We start from the raw sequence: 18,832 nt of genomic DNA on the forward strand, positions 1-18,832 counted from the left end.
TCAGAGTAAACTATGCAATATTTTGCCATAATGGTCAAATGAGAGTTGCTTGGCGAATATAGGGAATGATGGTAAGACAGAGCGCGATTGTGGATTACTGTTCCTCAATTTCATTCGTAAAATGCTGCGTTGTGGTTCATCTACACCGAAATGAAACCCCAGCATTTCCAAACCGATAAGGGGTCTTCGGAATGCTCCTGTTTTTGTAGGTCAAAGATGGTCATAGAGTGTAGAGTGGACGCCAATTGTTACCACATCAAAACCCATACACTGCATCCCAAATGGCACACTTTGTACTTATGCACATACACACTCGGCAGCATAGTATATGTATGTAGAGTCATCCCAATTGGAACACTAACTCTTTGTGTACAACTGCATTCACCATCGGGAGGCGCTATAATCACTCAAGTAGGAGATTTTTTGCATTCACAATCCAAAATAAATGAAGTAATCCAGTGCTGATAGCTCCACTCCTTCCGATACGTGAGCAAAGCTGTAGCCGTTGAGTGTCCAACAATCCACACTTAGTTTTAATGGTCGAATAAGTGCACTTATATTAGCAATACTAATAAAAAGAACTAATATTTTAGTGTGAATCCACTACGTACTCTATTTATAATAGAAAATGGCGTAGAATAGTGCATAAGTATCCAATTTGGGACACACCCATACATTTGATATATCCTTGATATTAGATTTGACAACCCACATCATTCATTCATTCATTTTCCTTCAGCTTAGTCCCTTTATTTTTCTGGGGTTGCCACAGCGGAATGAACCGCCAACTTAACCAGCATGTTTTGCACAGCGGATGCCCTTCCAGCTGCAACTCAGTACTGGAAAACACCCATAAACTCTTATTCACACTCATACACTACGGCCAATTTAGTGTATCCAATTCACCTATAGCGCACGTCTTTGGACTGTGGGGGAAACTGGAACACCCGGAGAAAATCCACACAGACATGGGGAGAACATGCAAACTCCACATAGACTGGCCCAGCTGGAACTCGAATCAACGACTTTCTTTCTGTGAGGTGACAGTGCTAACCATATAGCCACCGTTTCACCCATACAAGCCACATCAGCAAACGTTGAATGTCCCCATTTTCATGACATCTCTCACTGTACAGCTCACAGTTTATCCTCCTGTCTTCCTCCAGGTTCTCTGGACTGTCTGCAGGCCCGATCTGCCAGTCTGTCCAGTGATGATGTGGTTGGACTGGCTCACGAAGGCTCTCGTCTCAGTCAGTCGTCTCTTCTTCCTCGTAGCTCCACTCTTCCCTGTGATTCCCCGTCTGCTTCACGCTCCTCCCAGAGGCCTGCGTCCCGCCGGCCGTCCTCTCCGGGCAGTGAGATGGTCACTCTGGAGGAGTTCCTGCAGGAGAGTAATGCCCTCTCACCACCCACTGTAAGTCCTTTTCACACTTACTACATCTTAACACTTCTCAGATAACTTTTTTCCCCCCTGCTGGTTTGACCTTTGAATAGGCATTCATTCGCAGTGGAGTTTAAAATGAATCATACCTGGAAGGATGTATGGTTTCTCACTTCTTTTTTTACGCCTCTTTCGTGTGTATTTAAGTGTGTATTTATGCAGTGTGAGTGGAATCTTTTACGTTTAACTGATAATCACTTGAGGGATTTTTTATGATTCTATATAATGATATCTGATATTTGATCAGTTTGGCCCTGGATTATGGATTGTTTTTGTTAATTGGAGATTATGACGATAATGTCTTGAAGTGCTGTGTGAGCTGTTTGTAATGGAGATATTGACAGTGATGGATGGCCATACTGAAGTTACCACATATCATGTTGTCTGCCTGTGTTGTCATAATGGACCCTAGTGTGGATTCTGTTCTAAGACAAGGAGCAAATCATGATGCATGCACAGGATTCTCACAGTCATAAAGCTGGAAATCATATATATCTTTAGTTGACCGGTATATCGAGTTCTGGGGATATATCGATACGACTCCCCAACACGATGCAGGATTATCAATATCTTTCATATGGATATGGTTTGAGGCCACACATGCGCATTCTGCATAAAAACAGACCACTCCAAGGTAGCATGCGAGCTCCACTTGCACAAATGTGCGCATGCGCAAATGAATGATTCACTCCATGAGTCATACAAAAGATTTGTTCAAAATGAACCAATTGTTCAAGAACGACCCATCACTGACGCGACATGGAGGAACATGGAGTGCCGGTGTTGCCGGACTCCCCCTCGTGTGCACGCGCATCACACAGTGCCTGCAGCTGACACAGCGGTTTATCAGAAACCTTTTGTCGATCATTTCTTCCGCAATTGACAGCAAGAACGAACATAGAAGCCTTGTCAAATTGACAAGCAGCAGCTGAATGTGTTCAAAAGAATTAAAAACACCAAGATGGGACGAATCTATACCGCATTTCGAAAGTGAAACCACCTCATATTCACTGATATAAGTTCAGTATTTATTACACGACGGTCTCTTATGTTATAACACATTTAGCTTTGCGTTCTGGTCTGTTATTGCATATTGAATTCATTTCCGATAGTATTCTAATCATTGTATTTATTTATTTATTCTGTATAATTGATTTATTTGTTTTAGCCCATTAACTGGAAGACGTGATTTGATTTGTGTGTGCGCCTACTTAGTGTACAAACGGTTGGTTTAAATGATTATTAAAGCTTAAAAAAAAGTGAAATAAACATGCATTTGTTTACCAAACATTTCTTTTTCTATTTTAATATCTCGCTGTTTGCTACTCTTTCAACAAATACTAATATAAGAATGATAATGATGATAGTAACAGGGAGGGAAACCCCTGTGTTTGAATTTTGTTAAAAAACTGTTTAATAAAGCTTTGATAAAGGCTTTAACTCTCAAGTTACCATTAATGGGAAAATACTGGATATATATCATATACCGTCATTCCTAAAAATACAGAGATATGATTTTTTTTTGCCCATATCACCTAGCCCTAGTGTGAAGGGAGAACTGTATATTGTGGCATTACTGGTGTTCACAATTCGGAATTTAAAATATTTTATTACATTTCCAGCATAGAGTTGACCCATAACAGGTTTCTCTGGAAAAAAAGCATTTAACACTTTCTGTTTGGATCCTATATAGCAGTGTTTCTCAACCACGTTCCTGGAGGACCACTAACACTGCATGTTTTGGATGTCTCCTTTGTCTGTTACACCCATTGCAGGTCCTTCAGTCTCTGCTAATGAGCTGATGATCTGAATCAGGTGTGTTTGGATATGGAGGCATGGAAAATGTGCAGAGCTGGTGGGCCTCCATGAACGTGGTTGAGAAACACTCCTATATAGCGAGAGATTATAGATAGCACACAAGGTTTGTTTTACTTAAGACACCAAAAGAAATGAAAATAGCCTAGAAAATAACGGGCATAATGCAACAATGAATACATATGTAAAGAAAAGTTTTGGAAGGAAACAAAATAAAATAGCAATTAACAGGATAAATGATGGAAGCCATGCAACATATAAGCCCTACTTGACTTTTTAGATAATTTTGACCACCTCTTTTAAATGTAAATGTGATTTTTTTTTTTTTTCTTATCCTGAAGATGTTAGCAGGGCTCTAGACTAACTTGTTGCACTAGTGCGCTCAAAATTTTTTCTAAGGTGCATCAGAACAAAAGTTAGGTGCACCCAAATTTTCGACCGCATCACATTTAACATTGCAGTTTTACAAGTTCACTTAAAAAAAAATCCATATAGGCAATATTGACTTGTAAATGATTAACAAACAATCTGGTCAACATAAAGAATTTTATTTATAGCACAATTCTACAAAAAGGAGACTTTCTGTCACCCTTCACTACCTCTGATTTTTTAAACCAGGGTTGTTTTAGACAAATTCACGGTTTACCCCAGTGGTCACCACATTTTTTAGCCAAAGATCCCTAACTTCTTGCTGAAAGGCCAGATCTACACATTTTTAAAATGATAGAAAAATAAAGCTTACATTTTTTTCATCGTTATTTTCAGCTTACGACCTTAAATGTAACATTTTGAACTATGTAAAAAGCACTAGTTTAACCTACTTTACATTTTTTTTTAATATATGCAACCAAAAATATCTGACAAAGTTTGGTAAAACGATGTTTAATGATACTCTTGCAGGTACTGCATTAGCATTTTATAGATAAGCTGTAAACAAATCTACAAATAAAAAGAATAATAATAATAACTATGACAACAATAATTATTTTTTTAACTTATTTATTTATCTTATAAGTTTTTATTTATGTATTTTTCTTTTTTACTCTCTTTTTTTCCATAAAATACTGTATACTGTTCATGTCCTACTCAGTACTGTGTATACAACAAATTTTGAAAAATTCAATAAAAAAAAATAAAATACTAACCCAAATTAGAATTACCAGTAAGTGTCAATTGAACCACAGTTGGAGACTTTTTAAAAATGTATTTATTTTTTGCCCTTGAATGGCTGGTCGCACCGGTGCGATCTTTTAGTTGAAATTGAAATTGGTTACACTCCAGAGCCCTGGTTAGGTATCATATGTTAATGATTGTTTTTGTAAAATTCAACGGTGTATATTCACTTAGAAATGGTTCAAAATAACCAAATTAAAATATTTTCAAAGGGGTAGTGTCTAAGATATATTCAATTAACAATTGATTTAAGTCCTTAAGCCCTTGGTCTATAACAGTAACAATTAAAGTCTTTTATTATGTATTATTACTGTCTTTTGTGCAAAATGAAATACAAAATTGTAATGAGTTCAAATGTCTTTCTCTTAGGTGCAGACCGGCAGTCGAGAAGATCTGATGACTGATTATTTCACTAGATCTACTCGACCCGTCCCTCTGCGAGATGGTGCTAAAACCCCCACCAATTATGTTACGCCAACCGTCAAGACCACACCACCAGAACTAGACGCTCGAACCCCCAAACCAGGACACAGCGTCAAACCAAGCGTTCGCCTCACAGACACCTCCACACCACCTTCACATTCCCAAACCCTTCCCAACAGAGGAGCGGGACTGCGACCCTCAGCGCTGCAGCAGTCCAGTCCTCGCGGAAGTGTGGGTGGCAGTGCCAGCCTGAGCCGCACATTCAGTCTGGCCTCCGCAGACCTGCTCCGCTCCAACGGGCCTGACAGCTACCGCACAGAGGCAGCTTCTCCCAACCAAAACGATGTGGTGATGAGGAGACATGGTGCAGTTGCTAGAGAAAGACCAATGTCTGCTAGAATGGCAGGATCCTCGCCATTGCCTGGAGATCCAGGACACATTTCTGTGGACCCCCGTCGTTTGTCTCTTGCTCAACCAAGAGATGAGTTGTCCTTAGTCAGTCCTCCTCCACTTCACTCTTCCTCCACGTCTCTACAAGCTGAACGGGAGTATGTTGGGAGTGGTAGTAGCCGAGCAGGAGCAGCTCGTTCTGGGTCTGTCCAACCCCGAGGAGCTCCCCACCGTGGTGAAGTGGCCTTGGTGACTCCAGTGCGAGCTATACCAGCTTTGAGGCTGAACGATTTGGAGGAGGAACCACAAGAACAAAGAGAGGCAGAGTCTTCTCTTCTGAAGAAAGCAGACACGACAAACTTAAGCTATGCCTCCAAGGAGCAGCCCACCAGCAAACCTGCATCTCCAGACCCCAACAATGACCCTCAGACTGTTTGGTATGAATATGGCTGTGTGTAAAACCTCGGACCTGGCTTAGAATCACGTTAGATGTATGAAACTGCACTGTAAACAGGGAGGTCCAGTAAATCTGGAAGACAAGTCATGTCCTTTCTTTCTCCAGGTGCTTCAAAGGCACCAGGTTGCACACCTGTAAATGAATGTACGGGGCACTTGAATGTATTTTCTCCCTTCGTATCCAATCGAATGCCATTGATTTCCACCGCTCTCTGCAGCTCCATGGCAGGCCAGTCCACGTTCTATTCTGAATGTGGAAAACAAACGTTGGGCTGTGTGTGAGGAGCCACTCCCAGCGTAATTACTGAGTACAGACTGCATCCATCTTTAGGAGGCACAGGACAGTTGCAGGTCCATCACCAAGACAGCCTCACAGGGACCCATTACGGGAAGCGGACTCTCTCTCACTCGCTCCCTGCTGACATACCAAACAATCTGCTCGTTTCTGCTTCTTGTGGGTGACCATGTGTTTGTTGTAGGACATGGGTTTGGCTCGGGCTCTGTTCAGAAGCACGCAATAAGGCTGCGTAGCCAGAAAGAGAAGAGGGTTGGGCATAAGGATAAGAAGCACCTACCTTGTGATTATAAGCTGGAAGAATGTCTCGTGAATGGGTTTTCAGGTGGAATCTGGACACATTGCCCAGTTTCACTTCTGCATTTTGGGTTGTACTAAATTGAAGCTCCATTTGTTTGTTTTTTCCTGACACATTCATTTTATAACACTGCACAGCTGTTCTAATGACCTGATGTTCTGCTATTGGTTTATTTATTAACGTCTTTGAGGCAATTAAATAACACTTGTTTGTGTGGTTGTTTTAATGTGTGCATATATATATGTGTAAGCCTAATGTTTTGTTTTTGAGTAATGGAGTAGTAGTTTTCAATCTCTTCCCCCCACCCCCCCCACCCCCGATCATGTCCCTAATTCTGTATGTCCTTTGTTTTCTGGCAGTGGTGCTTTTCTGCCATCTCAATTCAACTACTCATGGTCTGATCACCAAAGGAGATGGCAGATCTTTATATAGAATAATATATTTAGATCGAGCGTTCACACTGGGTGTGTAAATATAAAGAGTGTCTCCTTTTGGAACGTGCACAACTACTGCTTAGCTGATTTTAGATATACAACTGATTTTTATATACACTATTGCACATGAACATAGATCATTACCTGTAAGATATAATGTGTCGAGTAGATATCTTAACGAACTTTTACACTTCCTAAAGTTTGTGAATGATAGATGCCTGTTTAGAGAAAGCTGATGTCCAAAACCTGAATTCTTTGTAATAAAGCTTTTTAAATGTATAAATAAATGATTTCTGAAGTTGCGTTTGATTGTTTGAGGACAACTGCTGGTTCATTCTTATATTTTACAAAATGCTTAACTTGAACGCAAAGTATACATTGAGAAAATTATTGCTTGTTTAGGGGTGAGCTAACATGTGCTTTCATAACCTTGAAAAAGATTTTAAACCACAATAAAAGTACTTTTCTAGCTATATGTTTTATTTAAAATAGACAAATCTGCATATATTATTGTAATCTTTAATCTTGTTTAACAGAGAAGATGCCGACAGGTTTTAGTTTCATCAGTTGTGCAGACGGGGAAATGTTTTAACACCGCTCTAATAATAGCAAGCACATTATAACAATGACTAAGACATGTCATTTTTTCTGAATGTGTTTCTTCACCTCTTTTCCAATGTTGATTTCAACTATGCTGTCTAGCAATTACAAAATTATTTAATCATTAAAAAAAGTGTCACTGTATTCTATTGGGGTATATAATAAAAAAAAAATCTACTAACTTTAATTATGAAACCAAAACATTCATAGTAGACTATCATTCATTTTCCTTCAGCTTAGTCCCTTTATTCATCTGGGGTCGCCACAGTGGAATGAACCGCCAACTCATCCAGCATATGTTTTACACAGCAGATGCCAACTATTAAATTAAATAGAGAAAAAAAAAACTTCTAAACCTCATGGACACAGTCAAGTTTTAGAGGGATCCAAGAAAGAAAAATCAATTTACTCACACTGAAGTACTTCTAAATGTGTATGAATTTCTTTTGTTGAGTACAAAGGAAGATATTCTGAAGAATGTTGAAAACCAATAATGGCTGCTGCTGTCCAACGTTCTTCAAATTAATCATCATTTGTGTTCAACAGAAGAAACACTTGAACAAGTGTACAAAGTGAATTATTATTTTTGGGTGAACTACCCCTTTTATGGTTTCTGCAGGTTTCAACAAGTCAAATTTAAGACTTTTTTTCACCCAAGACCCTTTTAAGACCATTATGAATAAAATTTTAGATTTAAACAAGGCTAAATACTATTGATTATTTCTAATGGCCCGGTTGGGCCAATGGATTTATTTATTTACAATTTTTTTTGGCTTGCCACAAAAAAATCTAACTTAATTATTTCTTAGCGACATACTTTAATGTGTCAAAACAGGGAAACTCTAGTTGTATACACTATTTTCAACATAATATTACTTACTTTTTTTAAATGACAAGTTTAACATTGTTAAAAGTATATTTATTAATATATATATTTATTGGCTTTTGATCCAAATTGATTGAGTATAACTTCTATTCAACCTAATACATTTCTTACTCACCCTTCTGTAAATATTTTTTGTATGAATGGAAGATAATGTAAAGGCATATATTGCTGTGTTGTTATCATGAGGAAACTGTGTAATTGTTTTTAATTTTCTTTCCCTGATTTTATTAAGATAGATTGTTGGTGATTGGATAGATGTCTGCCCGATTGGGTAGTTTTACTTGGACAGAGGAAAATTAAGACCTGTTTAAAATGATTTAAGACCTACATGACAATATTTCAGTGAATTTAAGACTGTTTAAGGCCTAAAACTTGGATACGCTGCTTTGTGCCCTGCTCACCCCTAATGGTGGTTGTTACAATTTTTATTGCATGTTAGATAATACATTTAATTTTCTAAGATTTTATAATGCAGGAACTGCAAAATATATAAAGTCATTAAAATCAGCTAATTAAACACAATGTAGACATTTTTAATTACTGTTTTTAAAAACTGAAATATTTTCCATTTAATTTCATGTTAAATAATGGTTTATTAAACAAATCTAATACAATGTCAAACATTCATTAAATTCAGTCGGACACCGATGAAAATAGGCTACAAGTGTTTTTAACTCTCGTGATTTGTGCTTAGCTTTCCGCCAAGCAGAATGAACAAATCCACTGAGGAAATCCTCAATGACTTAAATATACTTACTCTAATTTCCAAAACAGGTACGAGGAGTCACCGACAGCACGTTTGACATTACAGACCCGTTCCATGTGATTTCACAGACTCGGTTCAGCAGACACGGAGCGCATCAGTAATGCCCAAACATGCAGTCTGTGCAGGGCAGCTTTACTATAGCATATGAGACACATCCTGTTTGTAAAGGGAACACTTGAGATGAATGTTTCACTTTGAGTAATATGCGGGCATCGTCGCGTAAATTTAATGACGCAATAGAAGTTCAGATGTTTTCCCCGACACGACAATTGCGATGTTTTATTGTAATGAAGTAAATGAAAAGCAGCAGACAGATCAGTGGAGCTGCTGAGGAGGCGAGCTTTACTTCAGACATGCTTTGATCGAATCGCGTGGGATTTAAACCAGCAATCTGAAGGTAATGCACTTTCATTATGCAACAGATGCTATACTCTTATACTGTACGACAAAATAACATAGTAACATCTCAGTAACTCAGAAGTATGCCTTTTACAAAATAAAAAAAACTAAAATATACAAACAAGTCATTTTCATTTGATCATCAGGAGCTTATTAATTCTAAAACAGTTACTACACGGACTACTGTCATATATTTGCGCCTGAATATGGGTACCATGCCAGCTATTCGTATAGTGGACAAAATAAATGGGAAAAGTGCTCAGTATTTCATAGCTTTCCAACAGTTGTTCGTAACGCGCATTGATATTAACAGTGCAGCATATCAGACTGATCATTTCTGAAGCACGTACTTATGACAATCTGCAGCCAACTGTGAAATTATTCAGACACGTTTATGAAGCTTTATTACGAATGACTGTAACTGTTTCTTTAAAGTTAGAGAAATACGTGCTCTATTCCTGTTATTCAGAAATATGAAACTGGTGTCAGATATATAAAATGACATTCTAGAATGGAAAGATACTGTGACATCATCAAGAGCGCATTTGTGTATACAGTTATGCGAATGTTCTGTTTTGACATGTTTATCGATCCGTTCCACTCAAAATGGTGCAGTGATGTGGCGCAAAATACAACAACATATTTATTATAGACATAAATATTACATGTACCTAATATATAGTCGTTCAGCTTTTCTATATAACGTTTAATAGCACACTTTGTCGCAAACTCTACCATTGGGAGCGCATGGCTTTAGGTTAAACATTTCATGTCTAAAGTGAGCGTGTCAGCATATCAGCATAGAAACATGTTGAAGCACACGTTTTCACACATTTGCTGTTTGTGTTGGAACAGGGTTATTGGGTTTGTTTAACAGACAATTAAGCAATTTTCAAGCTTAAATCATGCTAATCTTTTTACTTTCGTAGATAAAATGCATTAGTGTAAACTTAGTGCATTAGTTATCCTGCAAACATTAAATATAAAATAATAGGTTATAATACATGGTAGGGTTTGCAGATATTGGGTTATATTTAAGTAGTTTTTTTGTGTAAGATTAATTTGTTGTGTATGTACATTACAAACATACTGCATGCCATTTTAAGAATTTGGAAGTCAAGTACAAAGAAATCTATAAATTCTTTGAAGTAGGTATTTGAATATGTAAAACCATATTTGTGTGGTTGGAATTTAACGTTCCAACTTTTTCCTGTGAATGCCCTGAAATCCCCTGTGCAAAATGAATGATACAAATTTTGCAATTATTTGGTGTTTGGCCATCTTCATGCATTTTTAATCAATATGAAAAAAAATTGCATTAATTAAAATGATGGTTGACTTTGAATTCTGATGAAATGGGTTGCTTTGAAAGCTGTTAGATGTACTTCAGTGGAACTTGGGTTTACACGTTCTACTCAAAATGGTGCAGTGATGTGGCAAAAAATTAAATAACACATTCATTATAGACTTAAATATTACATGTACCAAACATATAGTCATTCAGTTTTCTATATTACCTTCAATACCATACACTTTGGTCACAAATGCTACCGTTGGGACTGAATGGCTTTAACAGGTTAAACATTTCATGTCTAAATTGAGCGTGTCAGCGTATTAGCATAGAAACATGTTGAAGGCAGCAAACGTTTCACACATTTGCTGTTTGAGTAGAAACAGGGTTATTGGGTTTATTTGACAAACAATTAAGCAAATTTCAAGCTTAATTATGCCAAGTTTTAGTTTCGTAATTAAAATGCATTAGTGTAAACTTTGTGTAATGCATCTTGTATACATTAAATGTAAATGTACTAATAATAATTGTTAATGCATTGTATGGTTTACAGATAAATTTGAGTAGCTTTTTTGTGCTTTGTAAAATAATTTTTTTGTGGATGCCAATAAGTTTGTATGTATTTTTGTTGTAAAATTCATTGTTTGATGTATGAAATTCGTATGAAAATGGATGCCAGTTTCGGATTTTGGAGGTCAAGTACAGTACAAAAAATCTACTGTCATAAATGTTTTGAAGTAGGTATGTGAAATGAAATGTAAAACCACATCTGTGCAGTTAAAATGTAACTTAGCAACTTCCTTCAGAATGCTAGTCCTGAAACCCCTGTGCAAATTTTTAGTAAATAATTTGTTGTTTGGTCATCTTTATGCATTTTTTTATCAACATGAAAAAAAAAAAGCATTAATTAAAATGATAGTTGACTTTTAATTCTGATTAAATGGGATGTTTTTAAAGCTGGTAGATGTATTTCAGTTGAATTTGGTTTACACAAATTCTCTTTCAACTAAAAACGTTTTGATTTAAAATGCAACTGTATTTTTTTTAAAAGAAGTAACATTAATCATTGTTTAACTATAAAAATATAAATGTAAAAATGGTGATATCATGTGCATGTGTGTTACATTCGGTAGATGTTTAAGTACTGTATAGAGGCTTTTTCATCTGCTACCCAGAAACCGATCAGAATTAGCCACCTTGAAGGCCATTTCAGTTCTCTAATTGGACCGTAAGGAGGCAAGAATTTAGTAAGGAAGCTTCTTAGAGGGGTTATGAGTGAGGAAACACAGGTTTTTCCATAGTTCCAATTATTTCCAAACTCAAGCCCCGATAAATTATTCTATACATTACATATATCAAGAACGCAGCTTGCTTTATTAATACACATTTAAACCCTTTGAGTGCCACACTAAGAAACCAATTTTGACCAATTTATTTGGTTAAATGTGTTCCTGACACTATCACAAGCTATTTTAATGATAACCTATATGCCCAAAAGGTCCACTAAATGGTTACTAAGCATGAGCCGGTATAACTTTCTGATGGTATGATAATCTTGGATAAAATTATCACGGTTTCAAGCTATTAGTGTGATTACTGCTCTAAAATAACTTCTTTTTAAATGTCTTAAATGTCAACAACAACCTTTTTCCCCATTGAACACAATATATTACATTTTAGGAAACATTTATAATACTTTGGACTAGTAAACATGTCAGGCTAAAGAATTAAAATAAATCCTTGACTTCTGCTAGCTTCATTAGTTTCAAAAACACTTTAAAAAACCTTTAAATATACCACAGGAAGGATATAACATTTATTTATTTTTTGCGGTTTTAAAACCTTGACTTTTCCAAACTACGGTAAACCTTGAAACCGGTTATCGTCCCATGCCTAATGGTTACAATAGCCCCTTTCACACATACAGAACTTTTCAGAAAATTACCGGAATTTTCCAGAAAGGTCTGTTTGTGTGAACAGGCCCTTTTTGAAAATACCAGTGAATTCGTTTCAGTCGCTTCAGTTGCTTCAGTTGCTTGACATGTGTGCACGTGAAGCAGCCGGTGAGCGCCAGCACACACATATTATGAATATCTTGACATGCGAAAGTTTTCCTCTATGTTTTTATCAAAGGTGTTCACAATAATTATCCATCCACAGTTTGTAATGTAGTCAAATGTTTACAAATACAAGTGCAGCCATTTATAGCTCATGGTTAAAGATGTCAGAAGCGCTTTTTTGAATTTGCTGGCAAAGTCGTTCCGGAAATTTTCCAGATATTTACCGGTATCACTGTGAAAGGGGCTAATGCCAGTTAAAGGGATAAATATATAAAACTTCAACAACAGATTACTTGAATGCAGCTCATGATGATCCCTTTAAGCGACACTCAAGTGCTCAAGAGTTTTTCAAGAAGTTCTTCTTCGATTCCTCCATCCTTGCATTCTTTTTTTTGCTCCCTTCCCTCAAATCCTACAGGGGAAAAGCTTAGCCACAAAGAAAGGAAGCAAGAAAAGAAACAAAAATGCACATACAAGATGCATGAAGCACCTAAAAAAAGAAAAACTAAAATATAAGGATGGGCTAATAAGAAAAGTGAAATACCTAATTTGCCCACAAGTCCAAACTAAGACATGCGCTACAGGTGAAGTGGGTAGGATACATTGTCTGTAGTGTATGTGTGTGAATGGAAGTGTATGGGTGTTTCCCAGTGATGGGTTGCAGCTAGAAAGGCATCTGCTGCGTAAAACATATGCTGGATAAGTTGGGGGTTCATTCCGGTATGGCGACCCCAGATTAAAAGGGACTAAGCCGAAAATAAAATGAATGAATGAAATACCTAATTTGTCTCATTGCCAACTATGGCATACATAACACAGCATTTTTTGTTTTCTTTGATCACTTTAGCAAGATTGTCTTGTATGCGAAACCTGTACATTTTTAGGTACATGGTTGTCATGTTAATATAATGACTTCATGCAAAGGTATTGTCGAAAAAAAATACACCTATAATCCAATGTAAAATCATTGTAACACACTACACCTCCTCCTCTTGTTGTCTGTTTTTTATTTTTTATTATTTTCATATATATGATTTCATCAAAGTTTTATAGAGGAAAACAGTGCAATAGTGCATTCACTAGGCCTGCGAGTCAAGAGCAGCTCTGCGATTGACAAATGTCAAGTCTTTAAGGTTGGTGGTAAAGCTGACTCCATATATATTACACAACACCTCAAGTAACCTCCAAGAACTAAACTGAAGCAATTTGGATTTCCCTTATTGCGACACTGTTCTGAGTCATGCTGCACTTGCTCAAACGACGTTCATTATGTCTGACTAGCAATGTTATTGAAGGTGTCACGTATGACTCAGATGCAGGAAGACGTTCTTAGGCATTTAATGGATTGGTGATGAAACATTTTGTTCACGCAGTTTCATTGGTTTATAACATATGTGATTTTCCACAGTGGTCATCGCAGCCAAGGTCTTAATCCTAATGTGTCTGACATGTTTTCATTAAGCAGACATTCTGTCAAACAGGTCATGGTCAGTTTGACAAGGGCAATGTATGTTACTGAAATCCATGATGTGAATTGAGATTTCTACATTAGATGTTTTGGATGGGTTTAAATGCATTTCATAGCCTTTAAACAATGAAAAAAAATACCAACATTGGCCAGCAAGTGCAACGTACATTGTGTGGTTCAATCCCCATCTGATATTGTAAACGGTTGAATTCCTTCAAGAGAATTTCACACTGCATTTAACTTATTAATAACTCTTTCTGAATGTTTAGAATATCTGAGAGTCTGAAGGACGCAGCCCACACACAAAACATTCATCACTCTGCAGCCACCTTCTAGGCTGCTATTTGCTAGGCATTCAGAAGTACAATGTTTGTCTTCTTGAACTGAGAGAAAAAGAAAGTTCTATAAGCAATTAAGTCAAACAACAATGGTTTAAAGACCAATCCATAACTTAGCATCACCCTGGATCCCCAGAATATTTTTCTTACTAGCTTTTGGATTGAAGGACATATGCTTTGTGGGCTTAAAAAAGGTGTATTCTTAAGGCTGATTTATATTTCTGCGTTGAGTGATTAGCATGACCCACAGTGCTTTGTGCGTAGCTGTGCATTTATACTTCTGCATGCTGTTTGTGTTGCTCTGCAATGACACTTCTGAAACGTTAGCTGGCAGTAGATTTTATGTTCCTCAGTGTACGGTTTCTTCCCGGGTGTTTGAGTTTTCTGAACGCTACCTTAATGTACACAAAGCTAGGTGGAAACCAGCAGACGTGCAACAACTTTAATCATAAGGCAAACACAAAACAAAAGTTTCCATATGGAGCTCCTTCACGGGACTCGAGACTTGCAAACAATCGCTCCATCGAGCTCATGGCTCTCAGCATAGCTCACACTCATCACCGATACTAAGCCGACCAATCACAGAGCTTGCGCTACGCGTCATTGCGACGTGTAATTACATTTTTTGAGAGGCGCACGTTGGCGTCAGCCATGGAGAGGGGTCTGCGACTGTGCGAAGGCTGCGCCGGAGCATACGTGAGCGCTTGACGCAGAAGTATAAATCAGCCTTTATGTTTTGTTCAAGATGATCTAGAAATTTGAAGCCTAAATGTGATGGACAGAAACAAAAATCTAGATGCTGTCTTTTGACATTAAATTCTGCAACCATGGTTCATGGCTATAAACCAGGGGTGACCAACCCTGCTCCTGGAGATCTACCTTTCTGCAGATTTTAGTTGCAATCAAACACACCTGCTTATAATTATCAAGTGCTGTTCAGATCTAAATTAATTGGCTCCGGTGTGTTTGTCAAGGTAGGACAATTCCAAGGTTTCTCAATTCCAAGAACACTGACAATGAACTTGTGTTCGTCTTGTTCTTGCCAAGTTTTCACAATATATACTATGCATAAAGACATTACAAATATACTTTGCACAATACAAATAAAACAGATTTTAATACGAATTTTAGCAAATAAAATACCCTTAATGTGTTTATGCCTCTATTAAGATTTTCATGTTAATGTTTACTTTCACACCTCCTGTATTTAGCCGCAATGGCTTCTAGGACTTTGAGCGAGTTTTGTGCTCAAGTCTACATCGATGCGTCCTCGATAACAAAAAACGCATCCGGGAACTTTTATATGTCCTCCGTTTTTGCGGTCTTGAGTTTTGGAACTAAACGTTGACGGTTAATGATGACGTTACACGAGGACACAAGAACACTGAAGAACGCATATTGAAAAAGAGTTGATATCTGCAGGAAGGTAGATCTCCAGGAACAAAGTTGAGCACCACTGCTATAAACCATGGTTGCAGAATTTCAATGTCAAAACCAATAAGCTCTTTCGATATGCATTTAAAATTTGAAAGGTGGAAAAAAAAACAGCTGCAATAATGTCAACAAAATGAGACTAGATGTAGACCAGTTCATCATAATGACCTGTGTAGTCACTTGCTGCTAATCACCATTTCAACGGAAGCTTAAAAAAACATGATGAGATATTACTTTATCTTTTATAACGGCACTATGTCTTGAACTTGAGTTAACCACAACTGATACAATACTTCAAAGTTGCTACTATCATGTAAAAACAGCTTTTTGAGATTCTGATGTGCGTTTCTGTTGATGTGGTAAAACTGCAATGTTCTGTGGTTTTCCTGCTAATTATGAACATTGCAATTTTCCCACACCATCAGAAATGCACATCAGAATCTCGAAAAGCTCTTTTTACAGTAGTTTTGCCCTAGTTGTGATCTGTTGTGATGGTTTAAAGATACTAATCATTTGACATCCATTTTGTTTGCCTCCAACAGAGTCCATGGAATGTAATCTGGAGACCTCTGTTGATTGCAAGCGTCCTACACTCGTTGAGTAAGACTCTGAACATGTGGTTGGAAAAATGAACATGTCTGAGGAGCAAATCAACTGCACTATAAACCATGACATTCACCAGTACCTGTTTTCTGTTGCATACCTCTTAGTTCTGCTAGTGGGTCTTCCCGCCAATGCTTACTCGCTCTACCATGCCTGGCTTCAGTTGAAAGCTCGCAATGAGCTGGGGGTCTACTTGTTGAACCTGACCATTTCAGATCTGCTATACCTGGCCTCCCTGCCCCTGTGGCTCCAGTATATCTTCCAGGGAGACAACTGGAGTGGCTCCGAGTGGCTCTGTCAACTGTGTGGCTTCCTGCTCTATGAGAACATCTACGTCAGCATTGGTTTTCTGTGCTGTATCTCCATTGACCGATACTTGGCGGTGGTCTACCCCTTCCGATTCTCTGCTTTCCGAACGGTGCGAGCAGCAGCTCTGGTCAGTACGGTGGTCTGGCTCAAAGAGCTTGCTGTAGGAGTGGTGTTCTTCCGGCATAAGGAGCTCAGCAGAGACAAGCATAACCAATCGGTGTGCTTTGAACACTATCCTATGAAGACATGGGAGTATCCAATAAACTACTACCGTTTTTACATAGGCTTCCTGTTTCCTTTGGGAATCCTCTCGGTGTCATACTTCCGAGTTCTTCGAGCAGTGGGTAAAAGTGCAGGCACGCAAACCTCCCAGAAAATCCGCATCAAGTATTTGGTGACCAGTACTATTGTCATCTTCCTGGTGTGCTTCTCGCCGTACCACATCTTTTTGCTGGTGCGTACCATATTTGAACGGGACTGCAACTTCATTGAGAGCATTTTTAACTATTATCATTTCTCTTTGTTACTGACTTCTTTTAACTGTGTGGCAGATCCGGCACTCTACTGTTTTATAAGTGAAAGTGCCCAAAAGGGCATGCAGAAGGCTCATGATGCTTGCACTCGGGTGTTCTGTTGTTGCTCAAAAAGTCATGGAAGGTTCAACACACACTCCACTGAGCTGGCAGTCACAAACGACAATGTTACAGGCACATCAGTGGTGACACTCCTGCAGCAGATCAAAACTGAAGTTTGAACAATGTTGTTGCATTAATCATTTATAGCTGTGCCTCAATTCAGAGGCCTTTGCAGGTTTGACCTTTAAGATCCACTTTGGAGTAAGTATAGGCCTCATAGCATAGCAACTGTGACGACTGATACTCACGACTTGCAGTAATACATTTACTGTAATTTTTGAAATCATATTACATTGAAAGTAAAACAGGGTTCAAAACCTGTCTAAATATGCTCAACCTGGTCTATTAATGCACATATTAAAAGTATAAACTATCTATAAATTTGCATCTTAGTTAGACAAAGTCAAATTTTGTAAATGTTTGTGTTTTTAACATTTGTTTCGTTAGATATCAGACTAAACTGAAATACAATGCTTACATTTAAAAAGTGTGGTTAAAATATTCTGCAAAAATTCTGCACAAGCAAATAACCTTAAGTTGCAATGGTTGATGAACACATTTTAAGACCACATTCTAAAAAGATTTATTAGGACATTTTGTTAAATCGTGATTTAATCATCACAACCAGACTACAACTGTGCCCTTCAAAGGTTGCAGGCTCTGAATTGGTATACAGCTTCAGATATCATACAGTACCTACAGGCACTTCAGTGACATATAAGCATACAGTTTTATACAAGTTTCATTTTGCCTATAGTGTCAGACCTCTTTTTCTGAAACTGCTGCAATTTTCCATAGTTGTGGTTAGCTAACATTGTACTGTTGTGTGGTGTATCTCAGGGACGGCTACCTTGAAAATCACTATTGTTTGACATTTGAGGTTTCAAGAAAAGATGAGCTAAACTGTTTGATTTTAGTAGTTCCTTTAGCCACATTTGTAAGTGATGGTTAATTGTTTCAGCCAATTGTGTTTTTAAACCACAAAGGTTTCAGTTGTAGTAATTCTTGGACTTGCCTTTAGTCTTCAGAAATGCCTTTAGTCTTCAGTAAGTCACCGAATTACAATTCTGTCATTATTTACTCACCATAATGGCATTCTGACGAATACTTTCAGATGATAATGGTTTCTCAGGGGGACGTAAGGGTGGTAGTTGGTGACTTTATAGCCACCCGAAACCAGAATGTCAGTACTTTTCTTTCATCACTCTCATAAAAATCTCTAGACAAAATACCTAATGTTTTGTACACAAATGTTGATTGCTTATTTAAGTGCAGTCTGAATTCACATGCCAGTTTCTAAAGCAGATTAACCCAAAAG

General features: G+C 37.7%; 2 protein-coding genes across 2 annotated transcripts in view; both read left to right on the forward strand.

The window, feature by feature from the left end:
* Positions 1-7,032, forward strand: part of ccdc88c (coiled-coil domain containing 88C) — a 106,546-nt gene extending 99,514 nt beyond the window's left edge. The window contains exons 29-30 of the mRNA XM_056476491.1: positions 1,167-1,414; positions 4,799-7,032. Coding sequence (XP_056332466.1) covers positions 1,167-1,414; positions 4,799-5,701 — 1,151 coding nt within the window. The 3' untranslated portion in view covers positions 5,702-7,032. The remainder of the gene's footprint in view (positions 1-1,166; positions 1,415-4,798) is intronic.
* A 2,118-nt stretch (positions 7,033-9,150) lies between these two features.
* Positions 9,151-17,962, forward strand: LOC130244834 (ovarian cancer G-protein coupled receptor 1). Its single transcript, XM_056477379.1, has 2 exons — positions 9,151-9,374; positions 16,510-17,962. Exon 2 carries the CDS (start codon positions 16,596-16,598, stop codon positions 17,631-17,633), a length of 1,038 nt encoding a protein of 345 aa, XP_056333354.1. The 5' UTR covers positions 9,151-9,374; positions 16,510-16,595; the 3' UTR covers positions 17,634-17,962.
* The last annotated feature ends 870 nt before the right edge of the window (positions 17,963-18,832 follow it).

Source organism: Danio aesculapii, chromosome 17 (genome assembly GCF_903798145.1).
Source record: "Danio aesculapii chromosome 17, fDanAes4.1, whole genome shotgun sequence".
Taxonomy (NCBI): Eukaryota; Metazoa; Chordata; class Actinopteri; order Cypriniformes; family Danionidae; genus Danio; species Danio aesculapii.

What these genes read in the sequence shown, in the direction of transcription:
- LOC130244834 (XM_056477379.1), top strand. Translation starts at nt 16,596, where the DNA reads ATGAACATGTCTGAGGAGCAAATCAACTGCACTATAAACCATGACATT.